Source organism: Maniola hyperantus, chromosome 16 (assembly GCF_902806685.2).
Source record: "Maniola hyperantus chromosome 16, iAphHyp1.2, whole genome shotgun sequence".
Taxonomy (NCBI): domain Eukaryota; kingdom Metazoa; phylum Arthropoda; class Insecta; order Lepidoptera; family Nymphalidae; genus Maniola; species Maniola hyperantus.
In genome coordinates this window covers 8,536,281-8,559,792 of record NC_048551.1, presented here as the reverse complement: position 1 = coordinate 8,559,792, position 23,512 = coordinate 8,536,281, and the positions used below count along the sequence as shown (strand labels likewise).

Sequence of the window (23,512 nt, the reverse complement as noted above, 5' to 3'; positions counted from 1 at the left end):
CGCAAACTATTCAGTTTAGAAAAAAATGACATTAGAAACCTCAATATCATTTTTGAAGATCTATCCATAGATACTCCACACGTATAGGTTTGATGAAAAAAAATATTTTTTGAGTTTCAGTTCTAAGTAGGGGACCCCCAAAATTTATTGTTTTTTTTTCTATTTTTGTGTGAAAATCTTAATGCGGTTCACAGAATACATCTACTTACTAAGTTTCAAAAGTATAGCTCTTATGGTTTCGAAAAAAGTGGCTGTGACATACGGACGGACATACAGACAGACATGATATTATACATTTATAAGGGTTCCGTTTTTTGCTATTTGGCTACAGAACCCTAAAAAATCTATAGCATCCATTAGCATCTTTAAAATTCATCGGCACCGTAATAATCGTTTTTTTTATATCACGTAGGTATAAGTTTTGTAGTGATCGCTCTTTATATGTTTTCTCAAGGATTTACTTTATTAATCGCGATTTTTCAAACAGAAATTATTTAAATTACACAAACACTCGGACATACACCCTATACCCTACCCTATACCCTATCTGTATTGTTTTGCCAAAATGTATCGCGTAAAGTTTTATGGTCTCGTTTTGGTGGTGTCGTCCGTCCCTCCTGTTGTTTATGAATAGGTTTTCTGTACCATGTGCGTTCGAACGCAACATGATACCTCATAGTAACATTTGTGAATATGGGTTGTAAGTGTTTACGCTTTTGCCCTTTTCGATCCTTGACCTATTGTTTCGTTCCCGTAAAAGCAATGATCTATTGTCCTTTTATTGGTTGCTTACGCACTTTCTATTCCTGATTTTTCTTGAACTTATTGATTATTTATATAAGTTCAAGTTAGTTATAAGTATTAATACGATGCATTGCAGAGCGGCCACCCCTAATATGTGGCCGCTCTAGGCTCGGGCCTATTGTGCCTAAGGGCAAATCCGCCACTGATCATCAATATCTAAATATATAAAAGGAAAAGGTGACTGACTGACTGACTGACTGATCTATCAACGCACAGCTCAAACTACTGGACGGATCGGGCTGAAATTTGGCTTGTAGATAGCTATTATGACGTAGGCATCCGCTAAGAAAGGATTTTTGAAAATCCAACTCCTAAGGGGGTGAAATAGGGGTTTGAAATTTGTGTAGTCCACGCAGAAAAAGTCGCGAGCGTAAGCTAGTTAGTCTCTAAACTGTTTAAAATTTTATGACGTCTCATTTTCAACTGCATCATTATTTACATTAAATACAGATGAGATCATGGTCAATCACGATTCTGTCATCAATGTGGAAAGAATGAAATATCAGGGCAGTGGCCGTAAGTTACGATTGCAAAATTAGGGGGTATCGTTATGGTTTATACATAGTATTCATTTTGATAGATGGATAATGGTTATTTATCGAGTAGACATAAATAAAGTCTGTTTTATATTTATAATTATTATTCAGTGTGGCAAGCCAAACATGTGACATGCCAAATAATTCACCAACTGCTGATTTAGTTAATGTGCGACCCTATTCATCGCAGTTAGAGCGAGATTTCGCATTAATTTATCATATCAATGCAAAAATTAGATCTATTTATATTCTATGTTTGCTAGACGTTAAAGTATGCACGTCTATATATTTATTTGACGTAATATAATTTATTTACTAGATATACAAATCTTAATCTAATCTTTTGGTAATCTTTCGCCAAACTGGTAGGGCTAAGGCCAGTGTATGTTAGCGACCTGGCGCAGTTAATAACTTAAATTTTAAGTGACAAGGAAATTAGAAAATTAAACAAAATACATATACGCCTAAGATCACTAATTTATAGGGTTATTATACAAATTACGTAATGGAACCAAACCAACTCATTATCTATACGTTCTTTATGTAGGTAAATGTTTAACAAGCTATATTTTAAAGTCATTTGAATATTAGACTCTTGTTAAAAGGTGAATGCCAGTAATGATAAACGTATAACTAGGTCCTACATTGAATTTGTAATGAATTTATTCAAATTTACTCCACATACGGGTGTGGTCGAATTTTTTAATTTACATTACTGTAAATGTAACTAATTAGATTAAAATAACATGCCTACAAGAACCATCACATCTAGTATTGGGTCATGGAAATTCCAATCATAGCTCTCTTGGATTTCCCACCTTACTAATGTATAAAAACAATTTCCAATCATTTTTACACCAAGTAGGTAGTTAGAGCAAGTAGGAATCTACCACGACAATAAGACAAACATTCCTCTTATAATAGAAATTCTTTACATTCCTTTTGCGTTATGTGATATTTCAACACATCAAGACATTCATGGCTAACAATAGTTCATCTCATGAAACGACAATTATTGTTGTTAAAGGACCGACTATTCTAGATTCAGACTATTGTATAACGTCGCAGGGAAACATAACAATAGGAAACTAACGATCTCTGTCTCTCGACAGACGTTAACGTCTGAACGAATATCAGTGTTAGTCGTTAGATCAGATTACATCCGCAAAATGTCGCTCGATAAAAGGTTTATATGTCTGCGGACGTTCTTTATTGAACATAAGCCTTCTCTGGTGAGCGCCAACACTCCTTTGTCCTCAACCTTCCTCATCCAACCGCTTCCCGCCTTTTTCTGTCGCCACTCCATCGTGTCAAAGCTTGTAAACGTGCTTTGTACCTTTCGGCTCCACTGGCCATCACTCCTACGAAAAGCATGGCATGCTATCCCATGCAACGTGAAAAATATCAAATTATCTTTACACCATTTAGTAATCTGTGACCAATCTGCTAACACACATCACAGTAGAACAAAAAATTCTTAGTATGTTCTTCCGCTAAGCTATCTCGTTTTCGCCTTGCCTTAACCTTCGCTCCCGGTTTTCAAGTGTTGAAATGTCCACAGCCCGCTGAAATGATGGTACGAATCTAAATAGCTCTTCTATGAGTATGAGTACACCTGCAAATGTTATTTTGGATCCACGCTGGCCGTGAGCGTTGCAAGGTGATGCTAGATATTTTCACATTCTAGGTCGCATATGTTATGTGTCTCAGCTCACAAGGACATTTTCTTTAACACGAGGCCACCTTAATATTTTTACGACATTTTAACTGATATGTGAGCAAATTATTTATTGCTCCACAAAATGTCCAATATGTAGTTTCGATCGTTGGTTTTCATCGTATTGTTTACTAGCTTATGCTCGCGACTTCGTCCGCGTGGACTACACAAAATTCAAACCCCTATTTTACCCCCTTAGGGGTGGAGTTTTCAAAAATCCTTTCTTAGCGGATGCCTACATCATAAGAGCTATCTGCATGCCAAATTTCAGCCCGATCCGTCCAGTAGTTTGAGTTGTGCGTTGATAGATCAGTCAGTCAGTCAGTCAGTCAGTCACCTTTTCCTTTTATATATTTAGATTTTTAGGATTAGTCAACCCTGGTAACGGGCCACCACTTCTTAAAGCACGCTCGATGGTGTCAAAAGGAATGTAATACCCCACCGCAATATCTATGCGACTGTCGCTATGCGTGTGTGTCACGCATACAAGCATACAAATCTTTACTTTTTAAAATGCAGTTGTATGAGCTACGCCTATCTAGAGTTTTATAATAACGTATAATATAAATAAATAGTTTTCTTTGGGATTACCTAATAAGTTCTAAAATAAAAACTACACAACGGATTCCGGACCGAAAATTCGCGGCGGTATTGCACACAAAATTAACTAAAGTATTAAAAATTCTTTGCCGGAATTATCCAAAACTGAATATCATTTTACCTTGCATTTTTCTGAGGAAGTATGGACCGATATTGTAAATGTACAGTATACTGTGTATTGCCTAGAACCTTAGTCCAAAACATTAGCATATTATTATAGATTTAATGTTCTTCTTCTGAAGCTTTTAGCAGTGCCAGACCACTTTGCACTTAGCCAATGTCACATTTAATGGAAGTCATAAATTCAACAGCTATGCTGGGTTAAGCTTAGCCAAAGAGCTTTTATAGCTGACTAACTAACATATCAATGTACAGTGCTACAAGACTCTCTTGGCACTTGAATGACATTGACAGTGGGGCGCTGTTGGAAAACAAAGGCTTAATTCAAACAAGAACAATGGGGACACATGACGGCAACGTTAGTTCCGATTTTCGCCACGCGCCAACATAGCCTTGACGTACTGTACAACCAAACCCTGGGTGACACTTTGGGTGTAGTTTCTCAAGAGTTTCTCTTTATAACGCGATTATTTTACACTAGGAAGGAATTTTGAAAAGCACCAACGGGAACTTTAAAAAGCTTAAATCCATGCGGACATGGTCGCGTAAAAATTCATTCAGATTTAGAATCAGTCGCAATGTTTGTTTCCAAAGCGAATCGAATTGTTTGCTCGCGAGTTTATATTGGTAAGAGTGATAATGCATGTTGTAAAGTTATGTCGTAATGGCAGGTATATGATTCCTTGTCCAGTGCCAAGATGCGAGTTTCAAGATGACTCATAATATGTTACGAACTTCGATCCTAGAATGCAGTTCGGTCACTTTATATTCCGTTTTGTTGACATTTTACTATCGTTGCGAACGTGTTCATTTCTTAAGCAACTAATATACCAGTCGGCGCATATTTGTAAATTCGTTGCTCAAGAAAGAAAGACAGAAATTCTGAGTCTATAGCTAGTGTTTCTTTTTGGAATTTAGTAAAATGAAGATTGTAGAAATCCTTAGATATTGGAAAATCTAAATCGTCTAGTTGGAGGTATAGCGCAAAAACCTAATAAGTCTTTATTGCGTCGGATGGGACTTATTGTGTTTTACCCTGGTTTTACCACTAGATATTAGAATTGACACATAACGGCACAGAGCAACCCCCTGTTCCCACTTGTCGTTTGTCGGGCCCGGATTTAAATCGGATATTCCAGTGGCAGAACATTTTATATGAAGCGACAAACAACAAGTGGAACGGGGGGAGTAAGGCTTCGTCAACGCTGATGTCGGTTGCACGTATGAACACGGGGCGACGATGGACGCAGACAGTACAAATAGGTGTCTAGTAGGTAGGTAGGTACGCGATACCGACATCAGCGTAGGAGGAATTGAGGCCTAAACGTGTTTTGTTAATTCAAAACTTACACTAGCAGGATTCTGAACCAAAGGCAGGGCTTTGTAAAATATACAAACGAACTATTTATTCGAATATATTTTAAAACGCCAATTTACATAAGAGCTCTTGAATTGATGGGCTGGACAGTTTAATTGGAGGCTAGCGTTTGAGTGTAACAATGACTGGAATCCGATGTAATCTAGAAAAGATTCAGTGATTAAACCAATTACCGGTACACTGACGTAATGCCATTGTAGGATCTTTTTCAGGCTATTGACATTACGTAATGATAAGAGACTATAGACAACAATATTTTATTTTTATTTGCCCGTCTGCACAATGCATTTAACGTAAACTTATCGACGAATTAGGTGTCTATTGAAACTAACTGTTTTTGTACAAAACCGATCCATGGCGAATCATGATGTAGGTATTTGGTAATTTACATATAAATAAAACTTTCGATTTTAATAAACGCTGCGATGTCATGGAACTTTCTTTTTATTCAGCATCAACTTGTTAATTAATCTTTCAAATTGACTTTTATTGAATTTACCTACTTCCTCTTTCTTTAAGATCTGTGAAATAAATAATCTGTCAATCTGTTACCTATTCAACTATTCGGCTCAACCGATCTCGATGAAAGGCACAGCAGTTTGGGTCCTGGCGACGGGGATGGGATAACACTCAGAAAAATCCCGGTATCTATTCGATTTTGAAAGACCTAAATTCACGCGGAGGTAGGACCTCAGGCAAAAGCTCGTACAAAAATATGCAATATTTATACTGAGCTGTTGCATCAAATAAACTAAATATTAGGTAAACAAGCTAAACACAAAATATTCCTCATAAAATTATTATGTTATAATAATTAAGTTAAAGTATCTACTTCGAAGACTTTATCTGGGGCGTAATATGCATTCACATTTAAATCAAATCCAACCAGTTTTCGCTTTAAATACATTATATTAAAATATTATATTGGTAATCGGGTATTTCTATTATTTACCTACTAATAAAAACATACAAAAATGAATAATTAATCCGTCCAATTTCCGTGTTCAAAATGAGAGTGAATTTAAGGCAATAAATAAACCAATCTACTTTTATAACCGCTTATATTATTTATATCTCCGCGAAACACTCTCGCTATCCAAAATATTTAAATGCCTATAAATTCAAATAGTATTCAGATAATACTAGGTATTTGAATACACACTTGAATATTGAGACAGGAAAAATGATATCAAGATACTATTCTCTCTAGGTGTTGTGGGACAAATGAATAAAATTAACGGATGCGAATCATGGTTTGCTGGAAAGCTTGCATACGGTCAATGTGCCTGACTGCTGAAACTTTATGCATCTTCATAATTTATTTACAATACTGCCATTTCCATATCCGTGTATAATGTGTAATATTTACCGTCATATAGGTATAAATGCGATTTCTCACTTGTTTCAGCCTTAAAAATATCGTCAATTCTCATTATTGAAAAATCATCCTTTTTTCCACTGGGAAATACTTTTAAGCATTCCCAATGACCAGATTCTAGGTTCTAGACTCCCAAATTTCATGATAGGTGAATCATGAAATTTGGGAGTTAGCAATGTCTTAAAGCACAAGTAAATGGAATAATTCAAAATCCGTGAATTTTTGGTTACATCATTAAAAAAACTGTGTTGTCTTGTACGATGGTACGGAACTCTTCGTGTGGGAGTCTGACTCGCACTTGACGGGTTTTGTTGCTGGGACACTAGTTGTAGACCCATTAATTGATCTTCTCCGGCCCTCAATGGTCGTTGTCGTATCGTTATCGCTACAGGCGAGTGAAAAAGTGGCCTAATTGTCAGTCTCAATTCTCAATGCCAATAGAACGCGACTTGCTGAATGGCCTGTGTAGTGTAGGGCTATTTATCAGCTGTGGCCTTGGAGCCACTGGAACCAATCGTTTGCATTTCATAGGTGCGCCATTTACTACAATAATAGTATAGTCTAGTCAAACAGGAATTTCCAACCGTGTTCTTACTTACCTTAGTCGATAGCTTTACCATTTTTGATAACAACTTCCAGTAAATTAAAATTTCTCAAAAAAAAAACGTATCGGAATATTGCAAATTGAAATTACAATGGAATTCTTGATGCAAATATTAATTAAAATTGATAAAAAACCAACGTAACATAAAATATATAGGTACAGTATTTTTAAGCATTTTCTTTTTTTATTTGAGAAAAACTCCAACGCTAGCCGAAATTTGATTATGGACTTATTACCTTCTCATTTCCTTAAAGGGCGTCAGTGTTGGATAGGTATCATACATTTTTGCCCATCTCCTTTCTTTATGACCCGAGCCAGCCCGACTTCCGAGTGTAGTTGTTCATGTTAAAGTTAAAGCGGTATTATTGCTAAGCTACTTACTGAGCTAACATTAGGTATATCTATCACCTGTTGGCTGCAGCTGCAAAATATCATCTCTCACATTCCGAAACACTGAGGACATTATTTTTAGCCGCATACTTTTTGCATAGAATGTTGCAAATAACATCTTGTTTGTTTGTTTTAATACTTTATTGCATAACGATTAAAAAAATCTAGGCATATATGGACCAATTTGACGCCAATATTTATCATCATTTGTTATCCTTGTCCATCGACACATTTTTACATTTAGGGTAGGACCCTAAGGTAGTGGATGTACGGGGAAATGCGAATTCCCCTTGCACCCATTGGTGGGAGAAGCCGGTGGGTGAACTGGTTGTCCACCCAGATATTGCAGTACGTTTCTGTTTCCAGTAACAAAATAGGTATACTCCTCAACGGCAAGCGGGGTATAGGGCGGGAGGCGCACGTCACGCGTGAGGCGGGGGCTGTGCGGGTGTGCGGGTCGTTTCCTCCCCGATTGCCATATCGACCTGTCGCGTAGTATACATATGGGTGCTTTCGCGTAGTATTTTCAATATTGCAACTTTCATTCTTGCCCAATGTGACGGGGCAAACGAGGCCGAAGCGTGATTGTAGCATTAGTTTTGTTTAGAAAGGTCCAATCGCAGTTCCGGCTTCAAGGATATAAAAATATTTCCATATTTCACACAGGTACTATTATTATTTACGCCTTCGGCCGCGTGGATTTAGGTTTTGAAAAATCGCACGGGAATTCTGTTTTTCCAGGATAAAAAGTTGGATATAATGTCAATTCCCGGGAAGCTACCTCTATACCTACCAAATTGATGATGCCCGCGATTTGTCAAAGGGGATTTAGGTTTTAAAAATCCCGTGGAAATTCTCTGATTTTCCGGCACCAAAAATAGCCTATGTCTGTTCCTGGGATGTAAGCTCTCTCTGTAACTTTCGTCAAAATTAGTTAAACGGGTGGGCCGTGAAAAGCTAGCAGACAGACAGACACAATTTTGCATTATAATATTAGTAGGTATAGACTAGTATGGATACGGAAATAGGTACCTACCTATGGATTATTTAAGTAACGTTGCATAACACAGAAACTCAAAGCCTAACTTCTTAGCTTTTGATGATATAAAATCCATGCCCTCCTCCTCCTAGAGCTAGACCCAAAGCTTTCACAGATAAATTGAAGGAACTTGTGTTAGTAAAACCTGCATCTAAGTCGTAAACAATCACTACCTAATAAGTAGTTTTAAAAAACATGCATCAGCACTTTCACATTTTAGATATTAAAAGGGATGTTAACTTCCTCGAATGACTGTTTATTACTTTCACTAATAAATACCACATTCATTTTGTTTTATTTACCTAATGTGTAGATTTCGAATGGATTCGCGATACAGTGCACTGCAAGATTTGGTTTTTAGGGTTCCGTACCTCAAAAGGAAAAACGGAACCCTTATAGTATCACTTTGTTGTCTGTCTGTCTGTCAAGAAACCTACAGGGTACTTCCTGTTGACCTAGAATCATGAAATTTCGCAGGTAGGTGGGTCTTATAGCTGGCTTTAGGGGAAAAATCTGAAAACCTTGAATTTAGGGTTAGATCACACAAAAAAAATTAAATTGTGGTCATGAACTAATAATTCGTATTTTCAATATTCGAAGTAAGATAACTATATCAAGTGGGGTATCATATGAAAGGTCTTCACCTGTGCATTTTAAAACAGATTTTTATTTATTTTTATGTATCATAGTTTTTGAATTATCCTGCAAAATGTCGAAAAAATACGACTGTAGTACGGAACCCTCATTGCGCGAGCCTGACTCGCACTTGTTTACTAGCCAGGTGAGTCGTGATAGCCTAGTGGTTACGACGTCCGCCTCCTATTTGGGAGGTCGGGGTTCGATCCCGGGCACCTCAACTTTACTATATGCGTTTTAAGAAATTAAATATCACTCCCTTTAACGGTGAAGGAAAACATCGTGAGGATACCCGCATATCTGAGCGTTCTCTATAATGTTCTCAAAGGTGTGTAAAGTCTGCCAATCCGCACTTGGCCAGCAGCGTGGTGGACTATGGCCAAACCCTTCTCACACTGAGATGCTTTGTATTGAGCCGTCTGTGGGTTGATCGTGATGACTAGCCAGGTATCATACTTTATTTTTGGCTGACGGTTTATATAAATACGAAGTCAGAGATAGGTAGGCATTTAAAAAATGACCATGATTATCACTAAACGCCGCAGGAGGTTTCGCATCAGAAGCCGTATCGAAGGGTAATTTACTACCATCTGCTACTAAAAGTATAATTAGACCTACAAAACTTGTGCTGTATATACCTAAAGTACTACGCTGGTGGATTGATAAGTTTCCGGCCTGACCAAGAGATGGCGTCACTAGGCCTACCTTAAGGTGACATTTTATAGTACCATCCTTGGATAGCTTGTAGCTATAGTTTCAGCCCGATCGCCTTGCTAGTGTAGGTTTGAGAGCACGCTGAACAAGACGCCTCTGTGTTTTTCGTAAAAATGGAAAAGCAGGAAAATCGTGCTGTCATCAAATACTTTTATTTGAAGGGGTTAACGCCGAAGGAAATTAAAGAAGAGATGGACTCAACACTGGGGACATCCTCCCCGTCATATTCAACCGTTAAGCAGTGGGTTTCCGAGTTTAAAAAGGGTTGTGGGAGCACCTCTGATGAGCCTCGCTCAGGACGCCCCGTTGAGGTCACAACTCCAGATATGATCGAAAAAATGTATCAAATAGTGCTGGGAGACCGCAGATTGAAAGTGCGTGAGATAGCTGAGACCTGTAAGATGTCATATGAACGTGTGCAACATATTTTGCACCAACATTTGCATATGGAAAAGCTCTGTGCAAGATGGGTGCCGCGTTTGCTAACAGTCGACCAAAAATTGATTCGAAAAAACATTTCTACTGCAAGTTTGTCATTGTATAAGCGTAATCCAAGCGAATTTTTGCGTCGATTCATAGCCGTTGACGAAACTTGGGTCCACCACTACACTCCTGAAACCAAAGAACAGTCTAAACAGTGGACTGGACCAGGGGAACCAACTCCAAAGAAGGCAAAAACAATTTTTTCGGCGAACAAGGTTATGGCTACTGTTTTTTGGGATGCAAGAGGTATAATATACATTGATTACCTTGAAAAGGGTAAAACTATCACTGGTCAATACTACGCAGACTTATTGCAACGTTTGAGCCACGAGGTGAAGATTAAACGACCTCATCTGGCGAAGAAAAAAATCTTGTTTCATCACGATAACGCACCAGCGCACACGTCAATCGTTGCGACGGCTAAAATCAACGATCTAAAGTTTGAATTGATGCCGCACCCTCCTTACTCTCCAGACCTAGCCCCGAGTGACTATTTTCTGTTCCCTAACCTCAAAAAATGGCTTGGCGGTAAGAGATTTGCGGACAATGAAGAAGTAATCGAAGCTGTAAATGGTTATTTTGAGGAGCTTGACGAATCAGTCTATAGAGATGGCATTAATAGACTGGAACACCGCTATGAGAAATGTATCAGCCTTGGAGGAGATTATGTTGAGAAATAAAAAATTTTTTTTTTAAATAACCTTGTTTTTCTTAGTCAGGCCGGAAACTTATCAATCCACCCTCGTATTATAAGATGCTGACTTTATGCGCACAAAATTGACAATTTCTTATTTACGATATAAGTCAACGGTAACGACCTTGTTACGACTTACGACGCACTAATTTGACTGGACTGAATATCCTATGATATCCCATAGATACATTATTACGACTTACGACGCACTAATTATTTGACTGAGCTAAAAGTTCTATCCCATAGATACTTACCTTGTTACGACTTACGACGCACTAATTTGACTGAGTTAAAAGTCCTATTCCATAGATGTAGTCCTATCCTTTTTAGCAGGGAACGTTTTGAAAGGAATAATCACTACATATTTTAGTCCTGTCATTTTAATTAAGTTTAGAAATTGTGTACATCCGAAAAAGCACTAATGCCAATGTCTACAGAAAAAAATTACCATCTGGTAATTTTAAACTGACCCCTACCTAGGTAGGTACGTTACTATTAGTTTACTGGTGCTATTAAAAAATTGTAATCGATAATCGTAAAACACCTTACCTACCTATGACTCATGATGTATTTTGTACCTAATGCGTGACTAATCAGGTTTTTTTATTTTACACTCATGCGTACATTTTAGAGGGTTTTTTTCTTTACATAAGTTCTACGTCACATATAAAACTCGTACCTACTATTACTTAGTTTTTTATTTATCAAAAAACAAATGACAAAATTAACTACATACCTACCTAGGACTAGGAACTGTAAAGACAGTAGGTACTTTATTTAATTAAAATAGACCTTTATAATCCCATCTAATTTGTAAAATCTCTATATGCGAGTAGCTATGTAGTTCTAGATAAATATAGTTATTTCTACTGTCGCCGAGAGCTTCGCGTTTGTTCGTTCTAGAAGAGGATTCGAAGCGTCGTCGAGGGAAGTCGAGCATTCTAGAAGTGGCTGCAATTAAATTACAGTTTAAAAAAACTAGTAAAAAACATGCTACGCGTAGTGGCGCATTAAAACGTACCTACCTAACAAAGAACTTAGTCAAGTCAATCGAGCCCAAACTCTCGTAGGCGTTGAGCAGCTCCCAGCCCCATGGCCTCTTCCCACTTTACACAGTCATACCAACTGTAGAGCACTAAATTAGTATTGTAATGGCATCATAGTTAAATAGATAGATAGGTTTAGGTAGGCAATAATTAGAAATGAGTGAAAAGTAAATTATTAAATTCCCCTTTACATTGATACAAAGTTACATTGCGAAGCTAATATAGAACCATCTGGGCCATTAGTAGTATTACAAAGTTGATGATGATGATGATTCGTGGGTATCTAATGTGGAGATGTTAAATCACGTTTTCCGTCCATTCTTAACAGGCCTACGCACAGTCAAATTGAACTTGAAATTTACACTAAAGCTTCTGTTGATAAACCAGAATTCAAATTTTAATTTTAATTCAGAAAAACACGTGTAATTTCTAGACGGTGTATGCTTAGCTATAAAATAAACACTAAAACGTAAGTACCGGTAACTGTTCGCGAATTTTGACACGAGGGTCGCACCCTCGCCCGTCTGTCCCTGTCCCCTCTAACATTGCAGTATTGATTAGAGACCAAGTGCATTTAAATGGGATCCACGATATTTTACATTCAACTAAACGCGGGTAAAGTAACACTATCCGAACGAATCGGATGTCAATGGTAAAGTGCTACGATGTACCTACCTAGGGCATCTATTCAGATTATAGATAGGTGACACCTAGATGTGTGACTACGAAAAATATGCATTTTGCGGCAGTTATTTATAAAATAAAAAATGGTTTTTGATAGGTAGGTGGCATCAGCTAAGAAAGGATTTTATAAAATTCCACTCCTAAAGGGATAAGTAAAACGGTTGAAAGATTCTATAAACTTTTTAGCGATGGTCCTTTCATAGCGGATAAATAGAATTTGTACGCGGACAAAAAAAAATTATAAGTGTTTAATTGAGGCCATAGAGACATACTGGATATAGATAGATACATTATATTGTATCCACTACATTCTGGTGTAGTCTCGCAAACACTGCTCGGCTAGACGAGACAGTAAGAAAAAAGAATGAGATTATTTCTCTCGCTACCTTTGCACTAAAAGACCCGTAAGACACGTTATACGCCTAGGTACGCTATAGTCCACGACAGGTTGTGATGGCAATCGGAAAACAAAACGTATATAGTTACACAGTTAGACATTAGGGTTCCCACTTGTAGTTTACTGTATTATAAAATTTACCGCAATCATAAGTTTGTCTACAACGTGAACGTACCCTGTATCCGTTATCTACGCCCATTGATGGTGAATAAAGCGCGGTTTCTTACTACCCTGTTAGAATACAGTAATAATTTTATACGCGAGGACTCAAGGAATAAAAACATAACCTCTTCTTTGGCATTCTTGAAAATATTTTTTTTTGTTTTATTCCAGACGTTTACAGCATGGTGCAACAGCCACCTGCGCAAAGCCGGCACCGGCATAGACAACATCGACGAGGACTTCCGCAACGGCCTCAAGCTGATGTTGCTGCTCGAGGTGATCTCCGGCGAGACGCTGCCCAAGCCCGACCGCGGCAAGATGCGCTTCCACAAGATCGCGAACGTCAACAAGGCGCTGGACTTTATTGCGTCCAAAGGTAAATTATTGACTGTTTATCTAGCAATTAGTGAATTGGCTTTTTTTAGGAACATAAGGCAGGCAATCTACGCGATGGACGGACAAAAGGAAACATACTGTGGATCTTAATCTATGGCCTAAGTGTCATCATGATCATGATCTCAACCTGTCACGCTCATTAATGAGCACACGGGTCTCTTACTAGGTTGAGAAGGATTTAGTTAAGCCCGGCTGTAGTCCGGATTGCCAAATTCAGATTAGCAGACTTCAGACATCTTTGAAGACTGTATGTAGGTAGAATTTTTGGCATGCAGGTTTTCACGATGTTTTCATTCATCGTTAAAGCAAGTGATTTATTTATTCGCTTAAAACGCAAATAACTCCGAAAAGTTACGATGTAGGTATTATACGTGCCCGGGAACGTAAGCTCGAATAGGATCCTGAAGTCTTAACCACTAGGACTACCGCTTTACTTTAGTGATTTTCTTAGTAGGACTTTACAAGTATGGCCACGAAGCAGATTTACTGATTGCCTTAGTTAGACAACAATAGAACAAATACAAAAGTAAAGTCATAGGTTACCTACTTAAACATAAATTATTCGACAATGAATACAGAAAAGTTGATATCAGTTCTGTTGGATCGCAGGCGTCGCGGAATTAAGCAATGATAAATCGTCCTACATAACAAAATAAAATGTTTGAGCTTCTGTATTTAGTTAGTCAAAACATTTATCTATAGGTATGATGTGAGGCTATTAGGTATTAGGTATGAGGCTATTATGGATCTCAAGTTCTGCGTTCTGATCTACCAGTACTATTAGTAGTGAACTCAGTTGGCAATTTGCATCATCGCGCATCACCTTACCACTCGTGTTATCTATCTATATATATAAAATGAAAAGGTGACTGACTGACTGACTGACTGATCTATCAACGCACAGCTCAAACTACTGGACGGATCGGACTGAAATTCGGCATGCAGATAGCTATTATGACGTAGGCATCCGCTAAGAAAGGATTTTTGAAAATTCTACTCCTAAGGGGGTGAAATAGGGGTTTGAAATTTTGTAGTCCACGCGGACGAAGTCGCGAGCATAAGCTAGTTTTTTATAAACTTAATGAGTTATCGTGAGAAAAATTAATTAAAATAGGTTGGTGGGTTACAGGTAGCATGAAGTTATAAATTCGCTTAAAATATTTCCGTGTTTACAAATAAAAACAAAAACAAGGCAGTTAAAGGCATTTAAAGGTCACTTTAAAGGTTAATTACATCACAAAAATGTTTTCCGAAAAAGAAGTACTTAACTAGGTGGTCCCTGGTAAAAGCTTCAAAAAAGCAATTACGGTTTACATAACTTTTAACAGTTCATCAAAACTATGTACCTACTATTCATTTAAACAATGTCATCACGCCTCAGTAACTTTCTAGTAGTAGAATTTATTATCGCTACCAGGCCAAGTACTTGAGGTGTTTTATTCTTAGAGCCATTAGGTCAAGGCACCTGTCTTCTGCCTACTATAGCTTCGTCTCGCTAAAAATAAAAGTATGTAAAACAATTTACTATCCCGGTTTCGTTAGGGTCGGAATAACTATAGTCTATTTTTTAATCCCAGAGACCAAAATGAGAGCTAGAAATGTCAAACTTAAAAATAATGATAGGTACCCTACCAGCTTAACAAAAATAGTGTTGTCCTCATGGTTCCGGTTCAGATTAAAATCGTTAATAAAATAATATGTCCTGAAAACTTTATAGAACCCTCTAAAAACCCTCGTGACTGATCTTTGCATTATATTTTACCTTCTTTATTAAACTTTCCTTCCAGGCGTAAAATTGGTATCCATCGGTGCTGAGGAAATCGTTGATGGCAACCTTAAGATGACGCTTGGTATGATCTGGACCATCATCCTGAGATTCGCCATCCAGGACATCTCAGTAGAAGAAATGACCGCTAAGGTAAGAATCAATTTCAAAGTTATCAATTCATCGACGTTATATCTAAAGATTTTTAAGTTAGGCAGTTTTAGTGCCTTTCAGTGGCGAAGGGTGAAAATCTGAAAAAGGGAAGCCGGAAACGTACCTACTTACCTAAAAGAATATCAGCTGTTCCCCATCGATTTTTGTTTTCAAAACTTAATTTAGAAAAATTACTATCGTTACCTACGTAACAAGAAATCTGTTAAACAACAATCTACGTGAATTAAGGCCATTTCTGATTTTGACTTACCAAACTGAATCAAAATTACCGTGAACTTACACTTATTAGTTATTAATCACTATCCCCAATTTATTATATCAAAATAAAACACCACTAACAACTTTAAAAACAAACAAGCATGGCCGCTTCACAAAAATAAATAATATCAAATCACCCTTCAAAATACAAAATACTCAAAATAGTAGCATGTACCTGTTAAAATAATACTATTAATATAATTTTTAATTTGGCGGTATAATACGGTAACTCGGATTCTAGCGGCTTACTTACGTCAAATTTGTCTGACCTGTCAGAGTTCCAAATTCGTATTCGCTACTGGGCCTGCTCTTTCTTGGCGAACCGTAGAGCGAGACAGACCTAGTTCGCTCCTTTCGCTTTCGCTAGGGAAATGAAAGAGATAAATACTAAGCAAAAATCTAACTAGGGAATCCGATATTTTACGGCTTACGGTGTAGGACTGTAGGTGTATGTTACTTACCTACATTAGCTGTTAATTAGTAATAACAAAAAAAAATTGCATTTGTGACGATCGAACCTTTGTATTTACGAACGTATTACCGAATTTATGTGAATAGTACCTACTTACGCTATATTATGCCAATTCTTAAAGGGAAGCCGATAGGAATCGTGTTATATTGACTCATCGCCGCTGGTGCCTTTAGATTTTTAAAAATATTTCAAAGTGGTTTGTGAATCTCGCACACAAATCTCACACAAATCTGAAAAAAATCAGTAAAAAATTGTGTAGAAACATATTATGTACCCAATATTACAATGATGAATTAATCAGAACGGCGAGTAACATTACAATCTTAACAAAGTCAAGATTTTTTTTCTGAAAAATTTATTAGACCGCTAAAATCTTTACATAATAGCTATTAAGTAGCTAAAAATTGCTGCAATATTTTTGTGTGCCTCATACTGGATATTGGTACAGAGACAGACTAATTATACCTACACGAGTTTTTAACTTTTGACTCGTTATTATCATTTAGCAATAGGTACATTGCACCTTGAAAAATTTGCATAAGCATCATCATGTATGACTAAAAGTCTTTTTACGTTAGGTACCAGACTAAATCGGTTTGTTTTCTTTTAAATTGTCCATTTTGTGTCACAGAGTTGGCCACACAAGTTGGAAAATATTTTGGTCTGTCTGTCGAACATTGTGTAAAATGAATACGACTCCATGGAGTTGTCAGCTCAGACACTAGCTCAATAGGCGTCAAGAAAATTGTATGGTTTTATATAGTATAACATTTAACAGTCAGTAAAATGTCCACCATTTTCATTACCATAACACCTTACATCCTTAAGAACCTATATGGGGTAAGGTGTAAGGGCATAGCATCTTTTCTTCAAGTACTATAATATGACTAAAGGTCTTCAATTAACACTAACTTATTTCTATTTGCAGGAAGGTCTACTTCTCTGGTGCCAGCGTAAGACTGCGCCATACAAGAACGTCAATGTACAAAACTTCCACCTCTCCTTCAAGGATGGTCTAGCCTTCTGCGCCCTTATCCACAGGCACAGGCCAGACCTGATCGACTACAGCAAACTCTCCAAAGACAACCCACTCGAGAATTTGAACACCGCATTCGATGTCGCTGAGAAGTACCTTGACATCCCCCGCATGTTGGACCCTGACGGTAAGCATTTTGAATCTTATGCCTTACTTTATAAAGGCCTTATTTATCACCGCCGATTTAGATACAATAAGTTTTAATGTGTTACACATTACCCAATACCATTGCTAGTGTCGTAGTGACATTACTATTATATTGAATTATATTTATAGCCCATGAGGCTTTGTGATGGTTTAGGTTTTTGAACTTATTACGTCGATAAATCTAATGTGGACAGCACAAACTGATTGAGATTTGAGACAGGTCTATAACTACTAAAGACAAATTGAAGGCATAAGGCATAGCAGGACTTTGTAGAAATGATACCCTTATGAAAAATATTCGATCGTAGGTAGATTAATTTGGTCTGAGCTTCAATGATAATAACGTTATTTTGAATTTTTCACACAGCAAACCTTAGATAAATATTTGTCTACCACAACGTGTTCAAAGCTTTCAAGCTCAGAATACATAATCAAATACCTACATACTCGAAGTTTGCACAATGTAAACAATGAATCACTATGATTACTACAGTGTATTATGCTGGATATTACAGACCTTATAAACACGCCAAAGCCGGACGAACGCGCGATAATGACCTATGTGTCATGTTACTACCACGCGTTCCAAGGCGCGCAACAGGTACCAAAAAGCAAAATGGCTGCCAAAAAATATTCCCGAACCCCTAACGCCAGCCAGCCTTTGTGTGTCACTTATAGCATGAACCGAATGAATTTTATTTTGTTATTTCAGCTCGATTTCATTGATGTTTTCGGGTTTATACTCTTGCTCGTAAAACCAAAGATCGAATGTAGGTAGGTATCTACCCACCTATTCGTCTATTAAAGCATCTACACATTTGCCATCTTCCAACTCCAATTTAGACCAGTCTCTACCTAAGCGGAGCGGAGAGGAAATGCGCTCAGTCGCCCAATCAGATTATTAATAAATGACGTGAAAAATTATCATGACATCTTTTAAAAATCTCATTGGTTGATTAAACATAACCTCCTCTTCGCTCCGCTTAGGTAGAGATAGATCGGCAACTGTTTGCAAGTAGTCTTTGCAAGTTTTTATTAAAAAGTGGAACATGTTGTTGGCACTTGGCAAATCTTTAGCTGCTCTACGAGTTGAAGTATAAACTCGAAGTTTCTATGGAATCGTGCTTTAGTGTAGGGGAGCGCTTACGAGGTTATGGGAGCCATGATTCTGTACAACATCAGTCGAAGTTTTGTCCATCATCTCCTACTGTCGCTTTACGCTTGACGCTTATCAATGTTCAACTCAAAAACTTTTATTTACTTATTGTCTCAGCATATAAGTAAACATTGACTTATTGTGACAATTGTATTAGTAATAGTAAGTAATTTATTTACATATTGAAAATTCATTTCAGCTCCCGCTCTCCCCTACATTATTTAAAATCCAAAATATATTTCAACCCAGGAAATTATGAATTTATTACACGAGTTAAATCCAACATAATACCTACAAACCTACCTTTAAGTGAATTTTACCATAAACTAAATTTAAACATACTCGTAGTACCTACTTATTCCTGTCCTGTGTAACTATCGCAGAACAAAAAAAGTATGATTTTTAATAACCTTTTTGGAATTGGAAGCTTATTTTTCTGTCATTAACTAAAGTATAAAATAAACGAAATCTGGGATGTTTGTTTTGTAAGAATACCCTCGTATTTGTAAAGCTATTTATTAAAATCATTAATCAATATAGACATAAGATAGGTATAGCAAGCTTGTTTGGTAGCCCGCTAACCTTGACAAAGTAAGTAGGTAGGTGTAGTCAACTGTAGATAACTTAGTTTCCAGAAATATTATAACATTTATTTAGTAACACTTAACGACGACATTTCATTTACTGATCAATACCATTTTTAATTTCCGAAAGAACCTATTGAAAGTTTCAGTAAAGCGGTACTCTGAAATAGTTTGTGCCTTAGAAAATGCTTAAAAACCGCTTTCTCGTCGCAATATTTTCTCAACATAATGCATAAAATCCATATTTTTTTTATTAATCACCCGCGATCAAATTCGAGCCTCATTAATGTTCAAAAGTGAGCATATACAAACTCAGTTAATAACCACGGTAGAAAATAATCGCAAAAAAAACTAAATCCTATTTGTATTACATCGATCGAGTAATTGGTTACTACAATACAAGCATCCCACGTCTAAAAAATAGTGTAGGTAAACATCGCATGAACTAACTCTGTGTCGCTTGCGTGATGCTTGCTAGATCTGCAGAACACCGCCATGCCGGACGAGCGAGCTGTCATGACCTACGTCTCGTCCTACTACCATTGCTTCTCTGGCGCTCAGAAGGTTTGTCATTGTCCTTACATATCATGCAAGGTATTCCCTACTCCAACTTTTCTTTTCTTATCATATTCCCAGATCTATTGATATTCAGCTTACTAGTTTCATTATTTTTTAACGGAAAGGTTGCCATCTAGCTACCAGAGTTGATAATGAAGGAAGTTAGTTAGAAGTATAATGATTTCCACTTTAGGATGATCATTAAATATTAATGATAGTAACCGGGACCGTGGCTTGATGTGTTCCCTCAAGCACGAAACGATGAAAGTAGAGTTTACACAAAAGATTAACTTCCCGTTTTTAAAACAAACTTCAAATATGCTTTCGATACCTTTAAAAACTTTTTTTTACTAAAATCTTAGAATTTACGCTCAAACCTTTTTCTCGCTATTCAACAGGCTGAAACGGCCGCGAACCGTATTTGCAAAGTTCTCAAAGTCAACCAAGAGAATGAACGCCTCATGGAAGAGTACGAGCGTCTTGCCAGCGACGTAAGTAAAATATTTTTTGACTTACTGATGTTGATTTTAATTCGTATTTGTCTGGGATTCTTATATCTTTCCAGAATTAATGCCTGAAAGAATTAAATAAGCCTGGTCAATTTTTAAATGAATGTATTCATGTAAAATGTTGAAATATTTTTCTCTCATGTATGATTTTCATTTCAATGTTTCGTGCAGCTATTGGACTGGATCCGGCGCACAATGCCATGGCTGAACAGCCGCCAGACTGACAATTCACTTGCCGGTTGCCAGAAGAAACTGGAAGATTACCGTACTTACAGGTAAGAAAAAGTAATCACACAGGAAATGTGTAATATGTCCTAAAAGTTCTATTGATTAAGCCTAATGTCTCGTAAAATATCGGCAAGGCAGCGGTTAAAGAGGGCAAAAGAAACAAGGCCGCAGTCCTATGTTCTACAGATAACGAAAATGGATTAATCCTCGAAATTTTAAAGTAAAATATTTTTATAGCTTCCATATCTTTCTAGGCGTAAGCACAAGCCACCACGCGTAGAGCAAAAGGCCAAGCTCGAGACCAACTTCAACACCTTGCAAACTAAACTGCGCCTGAGCAACCGCCCTGCCTACATGCCCACTGAGGGCAAGATGGTCTCTGTAAGTATTCAATAATTTATCAAAATTATACTGAGTGATACACAATACCTCCTCCACTTGATCCAAAACTAATTCCCAAGCCAGCATCTTAAACGACTGCAATAAATAGCTCGAAGACTTGAATTAATGACCGCACCCTATCAGACGGGTTTCATGAAGTATAATCTGATATCCCCAAGATTTTAGATTTGAAGTTTCCATAATTTTCAATTTCCAGGACATCGCAGGAGCTTGGAAGGGCTTAGAAATCGCTGAGAAGGCCTTCGAGGAATGGCTTTTGAGTGAAATGATGCGCCTTGAGCGTCTTGAATACCTTGCGCAGAAGTTCAAGCACAAAGCAGACATCCACGAAGACTGGACCAGAGGTCAGTAAATAAATATCCACCGCACCACATTCATTGGTCCGCTAAAGTGTTCTTAACTCTGCCTACGACGTTATCGTCATTTTAAAAAACCAAACAGGTTTGGTCTTCATTTAGTAATGTTACGTTAACAGGAAAGGAAGAAATGCTCCAATCGCAAGACTTCCGCCAATGCAAGCTGTACGACATCAAGGCTCTGAAGAAGAAGCACGAGGCATTCGAGTCAGACCTCGCCGCACACCAAGACCGCGTTGAGCAAATTGCAGCCATCGCACAGGAATTGAAGTGAGTCCGATGTTTAACTAATGCAATTTTCATCGTTTTTTTTAAAGTACCACAATTTTTACAAACACTGAAAGTTCAATCAGATACTAAAAGAAAAAAGCCATAACTTTGCTTAAACTAGAGAACACACACAGAAAATAAATTAATGATAGATAAATAATTAAATCTATCAATAATATAATTTGTAGCAATTATTGTGGCCTAAGTCGCCTAGAAAAAGCATGTATCTTGTATGAAACGACTAAAAACAAAAACAACATACCTACTACAGCATTACGATTAGTATGAGATTTTACATCTCGCCAATATTTATCGTATTGATAGAATTCGGAATTGAATTAGAGGGTCGCAAGACGTTAACGTCAAAGAAAAATTAGTCTCAACTTCCTTGTTTTCAGAGTTTAAGTTTATCCATAAATTTTTAGCCAGCGCTCCATGTAGAAATATCTTAAAACAAGATTTTTTATTTCTTTATTCTTTCTTCCTTTAGTCCAATAAAGACTTTATGGCAACGCTATTACTACAAAATAGACTGGTCAGAACAAAAAAAATGTGGACTGCAGTTCGTTTTTGCTTACAAATTGACTACCAGTGTCATAGCTACCAATTTTGACAGCTTCATATTTAGAACACGATTTTGTTCGAAATAGCCGTTTCATACATTTAATATTGATATATTATAGTGGTTTCTATGTTCGATATTCTATCAACGTTTTCGAGTAGTTCAAAGTCGTACTAACCCTACGATCTTGTCAGTTTCATTTAAAAAATTCACGTGTTTTTGCCCCCAGCACCCTAGAGTACCACGAGGTAGCGTCAGTGAACACTCGGTGCCAGCGTATCTGCGGGCAGTGGGACCGGCTCGGCGCGCTCACTCAGCGCCGCCGCCTCGCGCTCGACGAAGCGGAGCGCGTGCTCGAACAGATCGACCTCTTGCACCTCGAGTTCGCGAAACGCGCCGCTCCATTCAACAACTGGTTAGTACAGTATTACTATAGTTACTATCACTTTTATAAGTCGCATCGGCAAAATTCGTCTGCGCAGAAAAGTGCAACCTAACGACTAAAACCGAATAGGTAACTACACCAATAAACAGTAGTAGACTGTACCACCATAGTAATAAGCTCAAGAAATAATAAAACTAACTACTTGATTCAAAGAGACCGGTTTCATCCTCGGATCCTCACTACTACAATACTACTTAAAATGAACATCGTTTTCTGGGGAAGTGGCAAATGGGGCTCTTGAAGCTACACTCTACAGGCCAAAAAAGTTTAAACGTACCAGATCCTGTAGGATAGGACTTGATTTGAAATCATGATCTTTAATAATTTTTGAATCTATCTCCCTAGGTTGGACGGCACCCGGGAGGATCTGGTGGACATGTTCATCGTGCACACCATCGAGGAGATCTCAGGGCTGATGGACGCGCACGCGCGCTTCAAGGCCACGCTGGGCGAGGCCGACAAGGAGTACCAGGCCATCGTCAATCTGGTGCACCAGGTCGAGTCCATCGTGAAGCAACACCAGATCCCTGGTGGCCTGGAGAACCCCTACACTACTCTTACAGCCCACGTTAGTACACATTTTAGATAAGCTTCATCTTTTTAATTTTTCTTGTCAATCAATTTCTTGTTTCAGTTTTTTGTTGTTCATTGGAGAAATTATTTTTGCTGCTTAGTTTTAGATTTCAAAGAAAAGTTTTAAGATCCAAGCTTTGACTAAAGAAGTTAAAGTTAGTAATTAAAATAATGTTATCCCAAACACTTGTTCTTTGTATAAGAACTACCACCTCTTTAAGTGCCTCTTTTAATAAAAG

The 23,512-nt window shown here is 37.5% G+C and overlaps 1 protein-coding gene across 3 annotated transcripts in view; it reads left to right on the top strand.

Moving 5' to 3' along the window:
* The window catches only part of Actn (alpha actinin), a 60,319-nt gene that overhangs the window by 32,005 nt on the left and 4,802 nt on the right, over positions 1-23,512 (top strand). The window contains exons 2-14 of one of the 3 annotated variants that reach the window (XM_034976851.1): positions 13,554-13,758; positions 15,566-15,696; positions 17,376-17,610; positions 18,146-18,231; positions 19,386-19,394; positions 19,857-19,934; positions 20,327-20,419; positions 20,609-20,712; positions 20,920-21,046; positions 21,264-21,411; positions 21,543-21,693; positions 22,485-22,670; positions 23,046-23,268. In XM_034976851.1, coding sequence (XP_034832742.1) covers positions 13,554-13,758; positions 15,566-15,696; positions 17,376-17,610; positions 18,146-18,231; positions 19,386-19,394; positions 19,857-19,934; positions 20,327-20,419; positions 20,609-20,712; positions 20,920-21,046; positions 21,264-21,411; positions 21,543-21,693; positions 22,485-22,670; positions 23,046-23,268 — 1,776 coding nt within the window. Of the gene's footprint in view, positions 1-13,553; positions 13,759-15,565; positions 15,697-17,375; positions 17,611-18,145; positions 18,232-19,385; positions 19,395-19,848; positions 19,935-20,326; positions 20,420-20,608; positions 20,713-20,919; positions 21,047-21,263; positions 21,412-21,542; positions 21,694-22,484; positions 22,671-23,045; positions 23,269-23,512 lie in introns of all 3 variants that reach the window. The other 2 variants (XM_034976850.1, XM_034976849.1) reach the window with 2 other exon arrangements.